The sequence below is a fragment of the Epinephelus lanceolatus genome, chromosome 23, assembly GCF_041903045.1.
Source record: "Epinephelus lanceolatus isolate andai-2023 chromosome 23, ASM4190304v1, whole genome shotgun sequence".
NCBI classification, from domain to species: domain Eukaryota; kingdom Metazoa; phylum Chordata; class Actinopteri; order Perciformes; family Serranidae; genus Epinephelus; species Epinephelus lanceolatus.
The window spans coordinates 3,830,437-3,853,391 of NC_135756.1; the positions used below are offsets into that span (position 1 = coordinate 3,830,437).

At 41.3% G+C, this 22,955-nt stretch overlaps 1 protein-coding gene across 6 annotated transcripts in view; it reads right to left on the reverse strand.

Annotated features, from left to right (window-relative positions):
* Positions 1-22,955, reverse strand: part of phf21b (PHD finger protein 21B) — a 141,070-nt gene that overhangs the window by 19,362 nt on the left and 98,753 nt on the right. For all 6 annotated transcript variants that reach the window (XM_033614948.2, XM_033614947.2, XM_033614946.2 and 3 more), the window contains one exon: positions 7,682-7,942. In XM_033614948.2, coding sequence (XP_033470839.2) covers positions 7,682-7,942 — 261 coding nt within the window. The remainder of the gene's footprint in view (positions 1-7,681; positions 7,943-22,955) is intronic.

Sequence of the window (22,955 nt, forward strand, 5' to 3'; positions counted from 1 at the left end):
AAACATCTCCTCCCATCTCCATGTTTTTAAGATAGTTATTCTCTTAAAAATAAACTGTTTTTATATTAAAAACCCAGGAGGGTTTCTGTGAATTCATTAGATCAATTTTCAAAAATACAGACACCTTCATTAAAATTCTAGAAGAACATTTTTAACCTCTGTTTTGTTTCATTTTGAATTACAACTCCTTTGACAACCTTTGACAATGTGAATATCGCTTTATATTATTCAGGGAGAGGTTTTGAAAGAACTGTTATGGGCCTTCTTCCTAATTGTGTACATCAGGATATGGACTGCAACTAATGATTATCTTCACTGACAATTAAATTGTTGATTATTTTGCCAATTAATTGAGCCGTTGTTTGGTCTATAATGGTGGTTCCCAACTGGTGGGTCGCAGTCCCAAAGTGGATCGAGGGTCCATCCTGAATGGACCCCAAGTGACTCGCGTATGTGTCAAGTTTCGGGGGAAAAAAAACACACACTTTATTTTGAAATCCAGTAAATTTCAAGCATAGAGCTTTAATTTGAAGTGTCATTTCCTGCTGCAGAGTGAGTGTCTAACAGACAGCTCCATGACAGACACAGCAAAGTAGCTCCACAACACGGCCAAACACAAGTAGGATGCTGAATATATTGAAATGTTTGGACCTCAAACTAATGTCTAAGGAGACATCTGGACCCCATGGCTGGACCAGTTGGGAACCACTGGGCTATAAAATGTCAGAAAATGGCAGAAAATGTTGATCAATGTTTCCCAAAGTCCAAGATGGCGACCTCAAAAGTTTTTTGTCATACAGGAGGAAAGAAACCTTAACATTTTCACATTTAAGGAGCTGGAATTAGAAAGGGTTTTTTTTTTTTCTTTATAAATTTCCTCTGATTATTCAATTATCAAATCAGTTGGGGATTAATTTATCAGTTGACAATTGATTGATAAATTGATCGAATCGAATCATTGCAGCTTTACATTAGGAACAGGATTAGGCAATTAAAGATGTCAGGTTGCGTTTTTACGAAGCGGCTAATTTTTAAAATAATTTACTTGCTTGTCTGTAAAAAGAAGATGAAGTCAATCAGTGTCTTAAGTAGAACTCATTCACTGGTCGATTATTACTGTATTTTAACGTTTTACTACAACTTAATTTACCCTCATATTATGTATTGTAATACTGCTTGGGCCGCCACATGTCATTTTTCTAATTCAAAAGAAATTTTCGAGAGTGACCAGCTTTGCTAAAAAATGTGAATCATCTGCTCCTTTCTTTAGAAAATATCAACTTTTACCAAGTTGTAATGTGAACATACACCCGTTGTGTACTCACTTATAAATACGTACATCTCACTCATGACTTGCCGAGCAATTTCCAGAACTTTTTTTTTTTTAAGTCTTCCTCAGACATTCGCTCATATTCCACAGGACACTCTGAGGACCTTTATCTTTCATACTGTTGGACTTCTCCTGATCAATATTCACTGAAATGCGGAGGTCCATCTCTTTTGAACAACCTTTCTCCATCTCTACAATCAACATCGACAATATCGTTATTTAAAAAACATCTGAGAAGGACTTTAATTTGTTAAGACTCTTTACAATTCATTGATTTATTTGTGATTTGTTTCTTTGAAAAACACAAATAAGTCATGGAGAAGTTAATAAAAGGTCTGGAGTTGAAATGCGTAAAGCGGATCACACCATTGGCCCTCACACAGAAACGTGTGTGTGTGTCAGAGTTCAGTGAAGTGCTGAAACAATGCAGCTCTAATGTGTGCACTCATGCACAGCAGCAGTCCCATTACACCTCATTATTGATCTCCAAATTAGTGGCCAGGTGGTCTGAGGGACCTGTCCCCCCTCCTCGACACCCCACCACCCCCCACCTCCTCTGCTCAGTCCACACACCAGCCAGGATGGCCTCTGATTGGCCGAGCCTTCATGACTCGATTGATGGAGGCAAGAAAAGCGTGGAGGCCTGCAGGAGGGGTTTGTTTCTTTTTATTGCCTCATGCACGCAGGCAGGCAGCTGGGTGAAGAGCGCCCACTCCCTCCCAACAATACAGCCATAAAGAGCCCGGAGACAATCCTGCTGCCTGACCCGCTCACCTCCACCACCCAACGGGGAGGGTGGAGACAGAGAGGGATTTGACTGAGGACGATGGAGGACGAGGGGAGAGGGGGAGGGGAGGGGAGGGGAGGGGGAGTCTGAGCTTTTTCAAAGTGACACATTGATGAAACGCAGCAGCTTTATCGCAGCGAACGTCTGCGTTTGTGTCGGAGTCTCGGACCTGCTCTGCATCCCAACCAGAGGCTCACAAAGCAGCGTTACATCCACCAGGAGTCAGCCAATCAGAGACCTCCGAGGGGCGTTTTGGATCCTGATGTGACTCGACAAAACTTCTGAACCTCATCAACCACAGAGTCTCATCCTGCCCCCCCTGGACCCTTCACGTTACATCATATCTTTCTGTGTTAATATCTATGAACACCCGACATATTCTTTACACTTTACACTACTTTGCACTTTTTATCAGTTCATATGTTGCATGTTCCAACCTTTAGTTTTAAACAGCGTGCTGCTCTCTATTTCCTCTCACGCAGGTGCAGAATGTACGAGCTGGTTGACCGCTGACTGCAGTCTTTGCAGTGTGTTCATGTGCAGCTTCCTTGGCCTGACACAGCGACGTGTGGCGACACAGCAGGGGGATTTCGTGGAGGCTAGTTCTCTGAGGTCACGTTGCTGTGTCCTGGCCAAAAAGCTGTAGGAATGTTCTGTGCCTGCGTGACAGGAAATAACTCCCCACACCAGCAGAAGCCGGTCGTCCGAAATCATCATTCAAAAAGAGAAACCGGAAGACCGTCTTGATGCCAGTTAGCCAGTTAGCACATTAACAACACAACCCAATGTTGAAAGAACAGAGCTAATTTACTGTGCATCAGTAAACAGTAACACAAACATGAGGTGACGCAGCAGGGGGCTTTTGTTGCCAATAGTTTTCTGAAGTCTGTTAGGTGTGTCTGGACCTTTAAGTTACGTTCACTAATACAGTGGCCAATGTTTTTCTGTCGTGTCACATCAAATTTGCGCAGGCTAAAAAAGCAGGGCCCGAGACAATTGTTGTCCCATCATCAGGGACATCAGAAAACATGTTTGTTTCTTCCCCAGGATGCTTTAAAAACGAAAGGACACAGTAAACGCATCGCAAATCTTTTTGTTTACCTGATAAATGTTACATCGTGAACAACAAATCCATGTTGACGTCGGCCAAGGGAAAGCTAGCTAATGTTAGCTGTTAGCAACCGATGGCCACAACTAACAGCTGATAGTAGGGGTGCAACGGTACACAAAAATCACGGTTCGGTACGTACCTCGGTACACAAGTCACGGTTCGTTTTTTTCTGGTACAGTAATGAAAAAAATAGACAACTATTAAATATCTTTTACTTATTTGTAACCTCATTAAAACATACCACCACAGCAGTTAACTCTTTTTACACAACTGTTGAATGTAACAAATATATATAAAATCCTGCTTTTTCACATTGTTTGAATGAAAATAGAAATATAAAAGTGAAAAATAAAATCCTGCTGTTTTTTTAACACATTTTTTGAATGAAAAATATAAATATACATTTCTGCTTAAACAGTTTTACTCAATAAAAATAAAAAGTATAGTGCAGCTGGTCAGCTTTAAAGCCTGCTCAGATTCAGTTTTACTAGGAACTTACTTAGCTTTCCCACTTTGTTAAAGTGCAGTAAACAAAACATGCTTATATCTAAAGTGCAGCTTAAACAATTTTACTCAACTCCAATGGCGTTGGTTATTTCTTTAGCGCAATGGTCAGGGAAACGCTCTTTCTTTTTAAACGACGACAATATCGTAGTTTGCACCAGATTGCTTTTTCTAGTCGTGCCGGTTAACGTTCAAACTCGGGTGGTGTCGCTTTAGATGCGTTAGCATGTTAGACGTGTTTCCAAGTACATACCTGACCACTGTTCTGCAGTGTCGGCACACTGCTTTTGTCTTGTCCACTTGTTTATTTCCATTTTCGTATTTTACCCTGAAACCAAAGTGTTCCCAAACGGAGGACTTAAGGTTTGCAGGTGGGTCTTCAGGTTCGTCAGGCTCACTTGCCATGTTGTCAAAATGCGAGAATGCGCTGCACAAAGCGAAAGCGGAGATTTACGGTCGGACGCGGTCCATCACTCAATTATGTCCGTCGGGGAACTAGATATTTTAAATGGTTTGGCTCGCAAAAACGGAATTAAAATAAAATAAAATAAAATAAAATAATATCCTGCGCCCAATAATTCGGTACAGGGTCGTGCCAAACCGAAAGTCGCGTACCGAACGGTTCGACACAAATACATGTACCGTTACGGCCCTGGCTGATAGAGGTTATACTGAGTAACATTATGATGTGTTCAAGCTCTACAGTGAGTATCTGCCAAAGGTGAATTATAGCGTTCTCATGATGTGTTTAATGTTATCTTGTAAAATGTAACTTTTGGGGAAAAACAAATAAATACGGCTGTAAGATGGAGAAATTTGTTGATGTTTATAAAGCTACAGTCAGTAGGTTTTTATGTTTTTCATGCAAAAGGTTATATAAAAGGTAGTTTTTTAATGTGTGTGATTAAAGCTGTGCTTATTCAAAGATAGTATAACAGCAAAAATAAATAACAGGGAATAAATAACAACAAAACAAAATAAACAACGACAAAAAAAACCTCTGGTATCAGCCCAGAATTCCACAGCAGGTGCAGCCCTAATCTTTAGCTATAGTTTACATGGTTACACAACAGCTTTCACAATCGATTAATCGTTTAAGTGAACACAGCCTCTCAAATGTCTCATTATGTGTGTTTTTTCTGTTATTCGTCAAAGTAAAATTACTTTATTTAGTGTTTGGACTGAAAGTCGGACAAAACCAGATATCTTAAGATGCTAGCCCGGCTTCTGGGAAACTGTGATACGCATTTTTACTGGTTTCTGACCCAATTAATAAAGAAAATAGAATTCAACAAATGAAATAATGAGATTAATTGTTAGCTGCCACTAAAAGACATTTAACTGCATATCTGAAACACAAATGTCTTCTTTTTTGATATATAACCTAAAGTAATGTTAATCAAACCCTGTGAGAGTTTTACTCGTCTCATCCTGAACTCAGTCCAAGAAACTGAACTGTTTCAAACAGGATCTGAGCAGCTGAACACTGTGACTGATGATTTTTTGAAACTTCATTAAGTCATGCTCACAGAACCAAATAATAAAAGAAAAATGAAGCCTTTTCTGTCTTGATGCAGCGTTTGGGGAAAATCTATTTGATGCTTTCCTGCTGACAGACACGTTCCATCTTATATAAGACGTGTTGACGGACGGAGAGTCAGATCTGCCGGACGGTCGGAGGAATCATAAAGCAGGAGCCTGAGGGCCTCCGAGGCTCGGCCCTCCTCTCTCTATGGTGCCGTGCAATTACAGTAATAGTGTGGAGGCTGCCAGTGTTGAGCGTGAAGCTCTGATCCCCGGCTGTGTGCTGATGGAGGTGATGGTGCTGAATACAGAGTGTGGAGGAGACGAGACGCTGTGGCCTGAATCCTAACAGACACTCAGAGGAGGAATACAACATCTCTGAGTCAGAGAGGATGATCAGCATTTAGATTTTCCTCTGTTGTCTCTAACTTACCAAACCACACCATGTCTTACACGTCACACACATCACACATTACAGACGAGTGACGTTATATTTGCTTCCTGGATTATAAGATGTTTAATGCTGATCTGTTGCTGCACCAGTAGGTGGAAATAAAAACTGCAGACAATCAAACCTTCAGATTTTAAAGCAGTGCTGCTTCTCTGTTTCCCATCAGCCACCTCCCTCCACACTACATTAAACACGTGAATCAAAACACTGGATGCCACAGGCTGTCTTTAATGTGAACTGAGCCTTTAATAAAATATGCTTGCTCTGTCACCATCACACAAACATGAGTGTTTTCTGCTGTGTAAAATAACTTCAGACAAAATGGAAAAAACACAGATCAGCAACACCTTAACTATCTGCGATAAAACTGCGACAAGCTGTTGCTCAGGAAATGAACACTATAGCTGCAACACGATAAAATAACTGCCCAATCAGAGCTGAGTGTAACAATATAACGACAAAATAACATCAAGTGTTGCTACACTTTACAGCTCCATGTAGAAGGTGAAATACAAACAAGAAGTCTGATTTAAAGCTCGCTGATCACCAAGACACCACACAAGTTTATTCTCAGTGCAGCCCCCTGCTGCGTCGCCTCACGTCGCCATGTCTCAGCCAAAAAGTTGCCCCTCCCCACTCCTTAACACACCTACGGCCAATTTAGAGTCACAAATTAACCTGCATGTCTCTGGACTGTGGGAGGAAGCTGGAGCACCTGGAGGAAACCCACGCTGACACGGGGAGAACATGTAAACTCCTCACAGCAGGGATCCCTCACCCTGGGTTCGAACGAGGAACCCTCTTGCAGTGAGGCAAAAACACTAACCACTGCACCACCATTTCACTGTAATTCTCATTCAAAAAGGGAAGCCAGAACATCGTCTTGATGCTAGTTAGCCAGTTAGCACATTAACAACGCGATCCAGTGTTGAAAGTACAGAACGTATTTACCGTGCAGCAGTGAAAAATATCACAAACCTTTAAGAAACGTTTCTGCTACAGAGCCCAATGGATTAAAAAAATAATTTCGCCTTGTATAACAACTTTGTTTTGACCACTCCCTCTTGACTTAAGCTTGGGATGTGTAGTTGCAGACGGCAAAAGAAAAGTCAACTAGCGTCGACAAGGGCCAGCAGTGCGCAACACACCGTGGCATACACTCACCAATGGCCCAACTTTGACCGACAGTTGACTGTAGGCTTTCAATCCCCGATGGGCTCTGCAGTGCTGATTCAGCATGTTAAACCCGTGGTAAAAAAGCCAACCAGCGCCAAAGAGGGCCGACGCTGCAGGACACATCACACCGACAAGGGCGGTAGATGTTCACAAACAGCCCGACATTGACCGACGGCTGAACGTCTGCTTGGTGTGTCGGGGACTCTAGAAACACCACAGGTTTGAACGATGAGATGGAAAATATTTACATGTAGCTATACATCAATTTTATATAAGTAACACTAGCATTTGTTGTATAAAATAAACAACAACATATTATTGCTTTTGTCATGGCAAAAATATGATCAATATTTGGAGTTTTCTAGGAAAGGTTCTGACTGGACCATTACTGGATGTGGAAACCACATCACCGTCTGCCTCATGACCACGTTGCTGTTTTTGGCATCGGACCATCAGCGTCCAACTAATGTTTGCATGGTCATGTCATCACATCATAAAACTATTCATGTTTTACCTGAAACGACCCAAACAAACATGACAAAGCTCCTAAAGAGCCACAGAAACATGACACCTACAGTCTTGAACAGGACCGGCAGACGTGTAAAAACGGTGGAGTGCACCTTTAATTATTTGTGCAGCAAGTTAACTATTGAAATGATGGATGGAGCAGATGTTATTACTGATCGTTCCCTGTTTCAGTGTCTCCAGGACTTCACACATCATCCCCCAGCAGGTGAGTTAGCCCCTCCCCCTCCCTGCAGGTGTTCCAGGTGTTGTGATGTCAGAGGGCGTCTTTACCTGAGAGGGAGGCAGCTCTCCGGCTCTCCTGCTGCTGAACGGGTGGACTCCAGCGGCCGCCACCCTGCCGCCCGTCTGGAGGTTGATGGGGGATGTCTGCAGCGGCTCCGAGCTCGCCGCCTTCTGTCCGTTAATGTGTGCGGTCACCATGGAAACGGGAGCCTTGGCCGGCACCACGGAGATGGCAATACCCTGGCTGGGAGGCTTGATGAGAGACAGCGGCTTAGTCGACCCTACAGGACAACTTCTGACTGCCAGCTTCTGCAGAGACAGAGAGAGGAAACACTGTCAGAGTATCTGTACACACTGCACTGCTTTCTGCTACTACAGCTACCATCAGCAGTACTCAGAGTACGCAGAGTACTCACAGCAACATCTGAGGAGCAATTTGTGCACAGAAAATATTACAGTTTGTTTTGAAAGAAAGAAAACTGAGATGTTTAGTACCTCAAATACTACTACAATCACTACAGTCACTACAACTACTACCACCTCTACTAATACTGGTACAGCTTCTACTACTGTTAACAATACTAGTATTTTATACTACAGCTAATACTGCTGCATGCAGTAGTACTTCACCTCCAACTACTGCCACTACTGCCGTTAAGTAGTACTCCTACATGATCAACTCTAGTAACTCTAGTAACAGCACTTCTACTGCGAGTATTACTGCTACCATTGTTGCTTCCGCTACCACTGAAAATACTAGTACAGATAGTGTTACTGCTACAGGTACGGTCACACTCTGATGTGAGTAAAAATATTTATTAGATCGATCCCAAACTGTGACTATTACAACTACTGTTAGTATTACAACTGCTGCAACTGCTTCTACTATTACCGTTGTGTTAGCACTAGTATTGCTACCAGTATTACTGTTACTACTACTGCTTATGTGAGTAATACTACTACAGCTGCTACTACTGTTCTTACAAGTGTTACTACCACGACCACAACAAATACAAACATTTCAGCTGTTACTTTTAGTGCTACTGCTATGACCAGCACCAACAGTAGCACTGCTAAGGCTAATGGTAGGCTATTACTTTTAGTACTGCTGCTGCTACTACTGCGGTGTTGCTTCTGGCAGTATTACTTCTACTACCAATGCTAATGCCATTACAACTACAAGTAATACTATTACTATTGCCAACATTAACCTCAACTGACACTATTTCTACAAATGTGTTACACCTCAGATCCACTGGTGTCACCAAGAATCATTGCCGGACGCGATGCCTACCCCAGCGTTGCCAGGTGGGAAATGTAGGATTATTGTACCAGAGACTCAAAATTATCATATTTTGAGGGAAATTATCGTACATCTGTCATAACCAAAATAACAATCCTATTGATGCGCTATAGGCAATTATACAACAGTTAGTTTCGACCGAGTAATTTGACTGGACGAGAGCCATTCCGTCCGTGAGTGCTGATATAGAGTATAACATCACTGGGACATGGAACAGTAAAATCACTCCGCTTACAGGTGTTATAAATATAGAAATACAAGTGTTAATTAACCAGCTGTCACACTCGCTACATTGACACAAACTGACACTATAGCGTTACACCAAGAAGATGGATATTTTCTCCAAAATTACATTTGAATTCAATTATCAGAGGTCGTCAGGAGAGGACGAGGAAAAGGAAAGCCAGGACTCTTCTGTGCAGACCTCCAGGTGTGTTTGTGTAACATCAGCCGACCTCGACAAACTGGAGAGGAGCAAAAATTAAGCAAACACGGTCTGGAATTATCAACGATCATCTGATGAGGTACTGATGAGGATGAGGGAGAGTGGAAGCTGAATCCAGCCGTGCCAACATCCAGGTTTGCCAACGTTTCATCAGCCGAACTGGACGAAGTTACACAGTTGCAGATCAATGTAAATACAAAGTAGCTCGTGAGTTCCTGGTGTGTGTGCTGCGTTGCCCGGCAACAGACCGGGAGAAATGTTTGTTTTTGCGGAGCTACATAATATACTTAAATAATTTATTTCATCACCTTTTGTTAACATTTCCTTACTCAGCATTGCTGTTTAAGCTGTTGTTGACCTGTTGTATAAAAGCAATATCACACTGGAGGTCGTGATGTTGTAACGTTACTGTATATCCTCACGGCTGTGGCACTCGGCCTGCAGCCTCATGCCTATGACCAAATCACAGCCGTGACAATATACATTACAACATCACTCCCTCTCATGTGATATTGCTTAAATATAGTCACTCTAGTGTTTACTTTATTTTCCATTTTCCTTGCTTCTGTTTTTCTTCTTCTTCTGTTTTGAATCTCATTCTCGCTCGACTTCCTGACGGGTCCTAGCGCCTCGTGGGGCGGGTACAGCTGACCATTCAGCCAATCGTGCTCATTGTTCAGAGACAAACGTCACCCGTATCTCATGCTAAGCAAAGTGCGATTGGCTCACAAAAAAACTCTGGCATACTGATTACAACCACACATTCATGAAATGGTCAAATTATCGTACATTTGGCCTTTTTTGGGATTATTGTTCGTACATGGTACAGAGGGCCAAATTATCGTACAAATATGATAATTATCGTACACCTGGCAACGCTGGCCTACCCTGAAAAAGACGCTTTGGAGGCGGAGCCCGGAAATATGCGGAAATACAGATGGATGCGGCTACTATAGGAAAGCTCTCGCCACTGCTACGATTAGCTTATCTTCCATTGCCATGTTGTTCCAGAGAGGGAAAGTAAACAAAACTTCACGACAGACCACCACCAAGCTTGCTCCCCATTGGATAGTGTCCTCGCGTCTGATGGGTTAATTTGCATAAAGTTGAGTCGCGGTCAACTTTTGGACGCACCGGAGCTGCTCAAACGGCTGCGCCGCCTAACCAAAATGCTTTGTGGGGACGTCAGCAACGGTTTGACGCAATCCATAGGAAATGAATAGGCATAAGCGTCACGGCGGACACAAAAAACGCCAGTGGATCCCAGGCGTTAGCGCTACTGCTTCTCCAGCTGCTATTATCACTATTGTGTTAGTACTACTGTTGCTGCCAGTACTCGTGTTATTCAATTCAATTCAACAGAACTTTATGGATCCCAAAGGAAAGTCCTGTGCCAGAGAATGCTTTAAATTACAGTAACACTGAGTACAGTAACCACAATGTTAACATAATTACTGTTCTTGGTGTTACTGTAAGTTCAAGCATTCTCTACTACTGGTTATGTTTTTCCATTACAACTACTGTCACTACTACTTCTAATATAAGTAATACTACTAGTGCTGTTCTTATAAGTGTTACTGCCAGTAACTTCTACAAACACTTCAACTGGAACTTTTACTACTATGGCTACTACCACCATCAAAGGTAGCACTGCTAAAGCTAATGGTAGGCTATTACTTTCAGTACTACTGCTTCTTCAGCTGCAGCCACTACTACTACTGCTGTGTTGCTACTACCTGTAGTACGTCTACCACCAATGCTAATGCCATTACAACTACTGTTACTAAGACTTCTACTTTAAGTAATGCTATTACTGCTGTTTTCATGACTGCCACAACAAATACAAGTAAATTGCTACTGCTGCTAACATCTACTGCAACTGACACTATAGCGGGTTTGCATCCAAACGTATCGAAATTTTTTAAAGCGAATTTTGTGAAAATGCGCTTCTTGTGAAAAATGAACAAAATAAAAACACCCCCGTAGAAGAAGAGTGCGCCATGAGATGACGTCATAAGAGAGCGTCTTATGCCCACTGCAAACAACAACACACTCAACTGACACTCAACAACTGTCCATGGACGGATTCCTGATAAACCTGTCGGCTCTTGGGAGAACTCTGGTTAGCATTTTGTCAGCATTCACAGCGTACGTAGCCATCTTGAAGAAGAAACGACAAAGAAGAAGTTTAATGTTAAGAGTACTGTCGGAAACAGCTGGAAGGAGACCACCGCGTCGTTCTCTGTGTGTATGAAGGACTTTTGGGAAGTAGTTGTCCAGCAGCCTTTCACTCACGAACTCTGGCTGAAACATTTGCGTATGTCAAAGGCCACATTTGAGGATCTGTGTGCCGGTACGTCATCGTTTATTCGCAAAACCTGTTTCCATAGCAAAAAGTCGCATTTTCCTTTTATCGATACGCTGACAAATCCACCCCCTCCAAGCGTAAAAACTTTTTTGCGAATTTTTGGCCTTTTTTTGAATTTCTGACGTTTCCATCCAAGTTTTTTTTTTTTCCGCAATTTTTGAAAATGCGAGTAAAAATAGGTGGATGGAAACCCCTCTTATTACTACTACAGCTACTACCACTGTCAGCAGTACTGCCAAAGCTACTTGTATTACTTTTTATTACTGCTGCTATCAGTGCTTTAACTTAATTCAAGTGTTAGTACTACTACTGCTTCTTCAACTGCAACTACTACTACTGCTATGTTACTACCAGTATTACTTCTACTACTAATGCCATTAGAAGTACTGATACTACTTCGACTTTAAGTAATACTTCTGCAGCTGTTCACACTACCACTACAACTACGACTGCTACTGCTGTAAGCACTTCACTACTGTGACTACCACCATCAGAAGTACTGCTAAATCTATTTGTATTGCTTTTAGCATTGCTGCAACCACTAGTCCTTCAAGTTAACGTCTTAGTACTACTTTTTCTTCAACTACAACCTCTACTACTACTACTGCTGTGTTGCTACTACCTGTAGCACTTCTACTACTACTGCTAATACTACCGCTGCTGTTTCCACTACCACTACAACAAATACAAGTACAATTAATTCTGCTGCTTTTCTGCAGCTGAAACTTTAATGCTGCTACCATCGTCAATAGCAATTATATTACTTCTAGTAATGCTGCAACTGCTAGTATTTTTAATGAATTCAAGTGTTTAAGTACTACTGCTGCTGTGTCACGGTTTGCTACCAGTATATCTACATTTCTGTGACACGACAAATTACAACAAACATGAAAAATACTACAAGATTTTCTGTTAAAACTTTCAAAACCAAAAAAATACCATCAATCATTACTTAATAAATATTATATTAATGATATTAAATATATGTACATGTCATAAATACGACAGATTTACCTTTTAAGCGTCTCTGAGGACTTAACGTTACTACCTGCTCTCAGCAGAGCTACAGGCCTTTACTCAGTGACTGTCAGTGTGTGCTGCAGCCAATAGAAAGCAGCTCTACTGCGTCTCTATTCTCCTCTAATGTGAAACACAGAATCAGCCTGGCAGCAGTTCAGCTCAGTTCAGGATCTGAGAGCGTCTTCGTCCACACGGTGCCAGACACACTGCTGCTGTCCTACAGTCCTACCCACCAGACCGGCCTCATCATCATCACACACACACACACACACACACACACACACACACACACACACACACACACATACACTGAGACCCCTCCCCCACCCGTCCTCCTCCTCTTCAGCCTGGAAAAGAAAAATACATCTTCCAAAGCAGAGATAAGTACATCTCGCTTTCCCCTCTGCTTCACCCTCGCACCACTGAAAAGAAGAGGCTCTCTAAATATTTTATATTCCATCCCACTGCCCCTTCTCATCCCGCCACTGCCTTTTTTTTATGCTTTTCTACGACTACAGTGTGTTTGTGTGGGTGAGGGGAGGGGAGAGGGATTTCTTTTTCTCTGGCAGACAGTTTGTGCATCCACTGAAAATATAAAAAAAAAAGGATTTCTGTGCAGGCAACGTGGCTTACAGTTTGAAAGCATTTTCAGACCCGAGTGTCCTTGCTCGCCGCAGTAATTACCTTGTAAATACATCAGCAACGAAGCAGGTGCTTTGATAAACAACATCAAATGCCAAGGAAAGAGTAGAGTACGTATACAGCATGTATATGTTTGAAGGAAATAACCCAACCGCTTCATTTGTTTTCACAGAAAAAAAAAGTTTACAAATCACAAAAGAGACTTGGACGAATTAATCCAAATGAGCTGATCACATTTTTATTTCTTCTGAGTGGGAAAAAAAGCCTCCATCACTCCCCCCTCTCCAAAAAGCTCACCATTAGAGCTCTCTATTATCCAGGCAGAGTGCTGTGAGGGGGGTGAGGGGAAGGAGTGAAGGAAGCAGGGGGTTTACACATCCATTTAGGGCCTCACTGCTGCCTGAGATGCTGCATTACTAATCAGTCAGTCCTTCTTAAAACACAAGCTGGAGGCCGCAGCCTTAAGGTGGACTGGAGGTGTTATTTAAGGGTTTTCAGGGGGTGCAGGAGTTTCTGCTCTAATCAGCTCAACAATGAGTCTTCCACTTCTTTTTAATCACCTTTTCCATCTTTTCTACGTCATTTCCTCACCTGAAAAAGACTCCTAATCTTCTTCATCTTACCCAGCTAACAGGAGGTTATGCAGCTAAAATGATCCTGCTAATTCTCCTGCGGCTAACGCAGCCTTTTTAAAGCGGTTTTAAAGGTTTGATTTCTTAATCCTGGATCCTGGATGCAGCTTTCTTGCATAAAATCACTCTTATTTTGATATAAAGGCAACAGGAGCAGAAATTAAACCAGGTTCAGTAATGATTTTTTACTAAAGCTGAACAGATGTAAAATTAAATCCAACTAAAAAATAAAACCTTGTGAATAAAGGCTGGAAAATCAAGGGATTACTTTTGTGAAACTCTCTTTAATGAAATGTCAGTGTTAAGTGCTTCCACTCCACAAATTTCTACATTTTATTCTTTAAATGACAAAACTTCAGGTTGTTATGATTAAACCAGGGCTGCTGCTACTTTCAGTGTCAGCTCAGTTTTACTGTATTAGTCATATGACGGTTAAAGGAACACTGTATAAGATTTGGCAGGATTTAGTGGCGTCTAGCAGTGAGGAACCAGCTGAAACTTGGTTCCTGAAGGAGGTTTTTACCAGGAGCTGAGTTATCCAGAGGTCTCTGTCTCCAAAACAAACGAACCAGGAGATTAAAACCGGTAAAAGCACCGAATAAAGCACTTCCAAGTTAAAATATCAGTGTTTGTCTGACACTCTCATCTTCAATGGACTTCTAACTATGGTGGCTGAAGTGAAAAACACAAATGTCCCTATCTAGAGCAGTGTTTGGTTTGTCCGTTCTGAGCTACTGTAGAAACATGGCGGTACAACATGGTGATCTCCATAAACAAGGACCCGCTCCCTGCGTAGATATAAACGGCTCAATTTAAGGTAACGAAAACACAACTCTTATTTTCAGGTGGTTATACACTAAAGGAAACACACTTATTATATTATATTCAATTTCTGCCAATAAAGACAAGAGAACGTGTCAGCTCAGCAATAAAAGCGCAATTAGCAATAATACAACAGTACTGCACAAATGTAGTGAGTAAAAATAATGAGTTATGAGATATAACAGAGTTGATAACTTTCAATGAAGCAAAGTTAAGTTGTCAGTGCAAATTCTAGTGTTAAGAGTAAACAGTGCAGATAGAGTGAGTCTATGTAACAATATCTTACAACCCAACAGTGTGACAGCAGTCCAGGCTTATAAGCAACGACTATTCCCGCTATCAATCAAAGGCAATTTTCTTCTTAATCATCTCTACATTTGGTCCACAAAATGTCCTAAGAGATCATCAAATCGGTCACTTCAGTTAAAAAACAGTCCTAAACCCAAGTATTGTCAGTTTACTGTCACATAAGACGACGAAAAGCAGCAAATCTTTACAATCGAGAAGCTGGAACGAGCAAATTTTTGGTATTTTTTGTATTCCAAACCTGGGTTTGTTTGGTTTTTTTCTTTCTGCAAACTATCCACTCTTTTCCTGGTCTTTCGTGACACTAAATGTAGATGTCTGGAACATAAACATCATTTTTTCCTTATTAAAACTAACTGATTTTTTTGCTTTAAAGGAAATGGCCACTTTAGAATGAAAATACAGACAGTACTTACTGACCCTCATGCCGACAAGAAGTCCAGTGTAGTTTTTAATCCACAAAACTCGTTGGGTTCGTAACAGCTAGCCAGATTTTTCCATACACTTGAAGGGCATGGAACCCACATTTTGAAAATGTAACAAAACTCCACTAATGCATTTCAAAAATGTCAGAACGGATCGTCCGTCGTGCCCTGAAGCTGCGGCATGCAAAATTGACTTGAAAAGACGTAATTTACTCCACTTTTATAACATCATTTCTCACCGTGGTCAGTTAGCCTGCCCTGCAGGCGTGCTGTGTTTACATGGCAACTCGTGCGAGACTCAAGAACTAGCTAGGGCAGGCTAACTGGCCATGGTGAGAAATTATGCCATAAAAGTCGAGTAAATTACATCTTTTCACGTCAATTTTGCATGCCACGGCTTCAGGGCACTTGGATTACGACGGACGAGCCGTTCTGACGTTTCTGAAATGCATTAGTGGAGTTTTATTACATTTTCAAAATGATTTTGGACGTGGGTTCCATGCACTTCAAGTGTATGGACAAATCTGGCTAGCTGTTAACCTCTGATACCCCAAAAGAGTTTTGTGGATTAACAAACTACACTGGACTTCTTGTCGGCAGGAGGGTCAGTAAGTACTGTCTGTGTTTTCATCCTAAAGTGGCCATTTCCTTTAACCTAACTAAACCTCCTCCACCACAGCGTCAACGAATCTGCTTCAAAATAATCTACAAATGTCAAAAATCTGTGGTTTACAAAAATGTAAAAACATATTTTATGGCAATTGGGCTGAAAAAAAAAACTCAAGCATATAATTTCATGTTTAAAAAATTTCCAAAACAGCTGGTCACTTTAGCTTTCATCAGACAAACAGGAGGACACAGTGCATTTGTTGGGGACTATTTTCAGCAGCGGATTAATCGATATCTGGCACTCTAGTGAGTATTTGTAGCAGCAGGACAGTGACTGAGGGAGTGAGTCAGGATAAACTACAACAATGGACATCTGTGTGTTTGTTTGCAAAGCAACTACTGGCTGATTGATCATCATCAGATTCTGTTTAGCATCAAAAATCCAGCATCAGTCAAGTCCTTATAAATATATACTGTATATATATGTCTCTAGTTTCTTCTTATATTAGCAGGTATTTTGATTTTGCTGTGTCACTCACGCCTCGTCTAAGGATGGATTTTTCTTCCTTTATCTTGGACACCAGTCATTCTACATGGACATGAATCAGTGGTTATATAAGTGTGTCTCAGACTTATTTCACGGTGTAAACCTGCTGACTGTGTGAGAAGCAGAGTAACCCAGATTCACCACGACACTTCCAGAGACAAAAGAGGAGGAAACTCTTTTATAACAAACGATTTCACAGCCGAGGCCTCCGAAGCTCAGAGTGCAGCATTAAACCCCGACTCTCCTGCATTTATTCAAGTGTTGTTATTTATTAATTCCCCCCTCAACAATGAGCGCGGTGGGGCCCCATTGTTTCAGGGGATCAATGTAATCCACAGGCAGCCCGAGCAGCCGCCTGCATCAGGACCCAGGGGCCACCGCTCGCCATTCAGCGTCTGTTGGAGCCGGGGCACCTCTGATTGTCTCAAAGGTCACTCATTTAAAGCCTCTCCAGACTGGAGAGCAGAGACTCATCCCTCCCGGAGAGAGCCGAGCAGAAAGTGAATGAAAATACAGAACGTGATCACAGCAGGTATCAGAGAGCCACATTTAAGATGCTCTCAGACCTTTTTAAAGCCACCTGGAATTAGATTAAATAAGAAATACACTCTGCTCCCGACTGATGCAACGCAGGACTTCAAGATTCATGAATGCTTTAACATTTCATCAGCAAAACATCCAAAAATCCAAGAAATGACGCAGGTTACGGCCACAACAAACAAAGTCAGCCCACATCCAGAGACAGATCACATCTTCTAATCAAATATCTACAGAGCAGAAACAAACTCCAGCTCCAGAGATGGAGAAAAAAACAAGGTCTTAAAACATTTACAGGTTTAAATAAGTCAACAAAATGCAGCCTGACTGAACACAGCTCATGAGTTCAGACGTGTGCCAACGCTGTAGAAAATGGGGGCGAAACCCTCCTTCCAAAAACTCAAACTGTCGGATTTACATGTTTTATACTTTTCAATGAACAGACGTTAGCATTTAAGCTACATCTTAGAGCTAAAGTCCTGCCCTTATCTCTAAAATATGATTACATTTAGCCTTTGATAATAATATAATTAAGGAACTTTTAGAGAATAACTCATGGACTAGAAGACAAACGGTATTTTTAAGGTGTCTAACACCTATGAAATGTAATATCGCCTACAGTAGCATGAAAGCCATCCATTAATTTATACCTTTAAGAAGTCTTATCCAATTAAGGGATGACTTCAAATGATATTCGGTAAATCTTAAGGGATTTACTATCCATTTACCATGCAGAACCCTATTAAAAACCTTTAATATGTTTGCATGTTATATTTTTGCCCAATATTTAGGTCTAACCTCATTCATTTTGCCAATTTAACCATTTTTTGAGAATAATTGATCCATGGATTAATGGATCAAAAGATAAATTGTATTTTTAAGGTGTTTAACAAGTAATAAATACAATATTGCCTACAGTAGCATGGAAGCAACCCATTAATTTATACCTTTAAAAAGTCTTATTCAATTCAGGGATTCCTTTAATGCTATTCAATAAATCTTAAAGAGATTTTTGCATCATAAAAACCCTTTACAATGCAGAACCCCCTTTAAAAACCTTTAATATGTTTGAATGTGTTATATTTTTTACCCAGCATTAACTTCATTAATTTTACCAAGTAAAAAAGCTGCCAATTAATTTTCACCATAACTGAAACCATAATTAAAAATGGGCAATCTCAGAGGTGCTTTTCATGGTAACTGGATAATCTGAGAACTCATGAACTCATACACAAAACCCATTAATCAGACATTAAATGTATATAAGTCCATTATATAGTCTGAGCTCTGTAACTCTACTGTCTACAAATCTCACCAATCTGCTTTGGAGTTGTCAGAAGGCTAATTTCTTTTTCTCCTGTGATGCCCAGAAAGAGCGCCAAGCTTTGAGGAAATTTTACATAGTGACCAAAACATGTAACAGTTGTCAACGCCATGAGGCCCCAAAAAGACTTTTCCCCGTAGACGTACATTGTGAAAGAAAGTATATCACTGAATACATTTCTATGGCATCACAACCATCATAAAATGACATGTTTCAGTATCAGGATTTAATCCATCCGGCTTGATAACATTTCTCAAGTCTTGATTGAATCATTTTATCCCCATTCAAGTTAGCCGAGGGCTAAACAGGAAGTTAGCCACCCAGCCGGAGGAAATCTCTAGTGCGCCTGCTCTATGTACCCAACGACACGGAAGGTCCTGGTCATTTTATGCCCGGGAAGTAGAATTTTTTGGTTCCATGCACCATTGTGCAGCTCTCACAGGAATGAACCCCATCCCCAACGCTGTATCCAGTTCTCTTTATACATCCATGGTCTAACCTCATAACTTTTGCCAAGTAAAAAGGCCACTAATTACTTTGTCCCTTAATTGAAAACACAAGTTAAAAGGAGTTAACACAGAGGTGTTTTTCAGAATAATCGCAAAAATATTTTGAGGGGTATTTACCACTTAAAACTCCTAACCCAGACATAAAACCGAATAAAAAGTCCTTAATATATTTAAGTCCATTATAGAGTTGCCAGGTTTGATAACAGCTGATCCCTGGAGTCACCAATTGACCAATCAGCTTTGGAATTGTTGGAAGGCGCATTTTTTTTCTTACTTGACGGAGCTAGGCTAGCAGCAGTTTCTTTCTCCTTCCAGTCTTTGTGCTAAGCTAGGCTACATCAGGCCTTGCTTCCAATTTTATCCAGTAGGCGGTATAGCAGCAAAAAAATCATTTATCAATCACAGCATTTTCCCCCATAGACCATAGTACTCAAAGAGGACACCTTGAACTGCAAACAAGGCCAATTATAACTCTTTATAGTGATTTCTTTTATCCATGGAGGTTTTATATTTCTAAAACTTTCCTCAAGTTAGGGAAAGTCATTTAAAAATCTGTGATGTGATAATTATATATGAGCCGAGTGGTACCTGCGGGCAAAGCCAGGTGGAGAAACACTACTACACGTATTCTGAGGGTGGCATACCCTGGAAGTAAACCTGGAAGCTAGAAACTTATTTTTTGTGCCTGCTAAGCAGTTCTCATTGGACTGAACAGGCACCATCTTCATCTTCATCATCTCCGGTATCCAGATTTAACAATACATCTATAGGCTACATACATCCTGGATCAGCCCCTGTTTTTTATGTTGTTATTAGATAAATCCCAGATATCATTGGTCCATATCAGGTCCATCAGAGAGCACCAATGAGTCTATTTTTTCTGTATATATTTTGGTAACAAATAACCACTTTTCAGGGGTTGTTCCCAAAAAGTTTGTTTAGCATTTATGTCAAAATATATATATATATATATATCAGATGAATAATCTAAAATATTTTTATCAGCCTTAGAAATCCAGGATTGGTTGTGAAAGTGCCTAAAAATCTTTTTTTTTTTATCATGCAGCTAGTGAAATATTTAGTTTTATCCAAGTGGCTAAAAGAGTCTTTGAGGACTCTGGAAATAACTTCAAACCAGCATTGTTAAATGATCTTCTGGGACTTATCTTGTAGTAAAATAGACACTTCAGGTCTGAGAGTCGAAGGTAATGATATATCTCTTTACTGGATGAACAGAGACTAAACTAACATCCATTTATCTCCATCTCATCTGACTCTGGTGAGGACGGCTAAGAAGAGGGCTCCTCAAAACGTCAGATAGTCTCAACACATATTGAATTAACTCCTGCCGGTTCCACACTCTGGTTAAAATCCTAAAAAACTGGAGGGCTTTGTGAGACTGAACATTTACTATGACTGCTTTGCTTCTCTTCAGTTCTTTCTAATGACATGCGGGCCGGCTGCCAAACGGCGTCGTCCCCGTCACCCACAGGATCACACAAGTGCCTGTAAGGGAGGACTTGATTGCACATACACGCCATTACAGCCCCTCAGGTATGGATTTTCAGACGTGAGGAGGTCTCTCTAATGTACGCAAGGTGCAAAAGAAAACACCACAGAGACAAAAAGAGTGCCTCTAATTCTTCAACACATTTGTCTTGTCTAACGCCGAGCAGAGTAATCGGTTGAAAGCTGCTTCTTCTTCTTCTTCTTTCCTGACAAATAAAAGACTCCTGAGGAGTGGTTTTATATGTTGCTCGGCATCAACGCCACCCCAGAGAGAGCTGTGTAAGGTGTCTGAATCAATCAGCATGAAGCTACAAGACGAATCGCTGGTGGATCATGGAGGAAGACTTTGGGTGACACACTGACACGATAAGGTAAAATTTGTGAGAGGAAATGTTAATAACTTTGTATAACGAGCCGTTTTCTCCATACAGAGTTTAATCAGACGCAGCGGCTTTCATCAGCGTCCACTCGCCGCTCACCTTTCATCCTCGCAGAGCCACTCTAATGATGACTGGACGCCATGATGATGAGGGGAAATGGGCTTTCTGATGCATGCCCAATTTTTTGAAGCTACATGTTAACTCCCCTCTGAGAGATGATTAGGCATATTCTCCCCATTCTGAGCTGGTGCACATCAAAGTGGTGCAAATCACCACCATCTTTGTGTACTCGTGATTGAAAAATGTATCTGTCCATGTGGCGGCCACTCTTAAACTCAGGGATATTTGTCTAGAAGCGATCCTCTGGCTGATGACTTGTTGGGTGTTTGTATTTTCAAAGCTAGGGTGTTACCAAAGTGTTGCCGTGACGTTACTAAGTCATTGCTACGGCATTAATTAAAGTTAGTTAGCAGGGTTTCCCACATATACATGTATTTGTGGCGGCCCACCACGGTTAAAACATCTGCCGCCACGTTTTGATTTTCTATTTTTGGAGATGGATCGTTCATAAGGTGCTCTGTTGGATTGTACACCATTCGATTATTGATGCACCACACTCTCAGAGTGCAGAGCGTACTGGAAAAGGTAGGAAAGTGAAAAGAGAAACTTAATCATTGATTACGCTACGTCCAAAAGTTTGCTTTCACCCACAGACAGCAATCAAACAAAACAAAACAATCAACCAATCAGAGCGTCCTAGGTGGGATTAAAAATGGTGGTGTCATTTTCCCCACATAGCTAGCTAGCTACGTCTCTTAAAACCTGCCACAGAAAAATGGCCACTAAAGAGAAGAGAAGCAGTTTGACGCAGCTGTGCAGGTTATCGGTAGTCAACTTATATACGTGACAACTTTATAAACCATACTTGGACAAATGTGGAGAACAAATATGAAGTCGTCAGAGGAAAACATTGGCATTGCACTTCTCTGCAAACCAAAAACATGCTAATTTTTGCACTTTTAATATGTATCACATCAATGTTTTTAAAGTTGCATAGTGAATGAACACTTCGGCGAGACACCTGCTGAGCTGCAGACAACTGCAGTCCATTGTTGGAGACAGGTAAGAAACAAAACAGGTTGTTTTTTAGGGAATCATTAATGTTCTTGTGGCTTTTTAGCACCCAAATGTTGGTGTTTTGTAGCAACCAGTCACTGTCTTTCCAGTAAAGGCACGAAAGGGGATGCTTTTACTGAGACATCACTGCTTTTCCTGCTGGGACTGTGCTCCTAAAACCAGGCTCTGGTGATTGGGTTGGAAGGTAAGCTTCTCACAGCCGCCACCACAGTGTCTATGACAAATAGAAATGATTGTCGTAAGGCATGCGTCACTCAATACTGACTGGTTACTACACTAAAGTAGCGTGAGCATAGTCAGAGGGCAGACTCTGACTGAAAGAAATCCGTTTCAGTTTACAGCTCTGTAGCTTGGAGATTGCATGTGCGGGAGATAAACTGCCAAAAATTAAAACCATTGGCTTGAAAGACAGTGACCACGCGCTTGCTTCAAGGTCACAAATCTATCGCTGTATTTCTTAAATCTGATTTTATAGATTGAAAACAGATTTTCTTTGTGCTTCCTCAGTAGTTGAGTCATTTATCAGCTTCTCTCCTGGAGCTGCAGGAGTCGGTGTGTAACTCTCACAGATAGCTGATCCTCTCCACACAGATCACCACTGTTGTTTGCTGGCCGAGGGAGTGTGTTAATTGAAACTTTTGGGAGCGCTCCCGTTAAAAGTGCTTGAGATAGAGAAGTCAGCTGGAACCAGAGAGCCGGTCATCTCCTCTGAAGCACCAGGAGCTGGCAGAGGTCGGCAGCAGCTGCACTGTGCGCAGAGTCAGCTGATAGGAAGAGCAGAGTGGCTTCATGGATGACATCCAGACG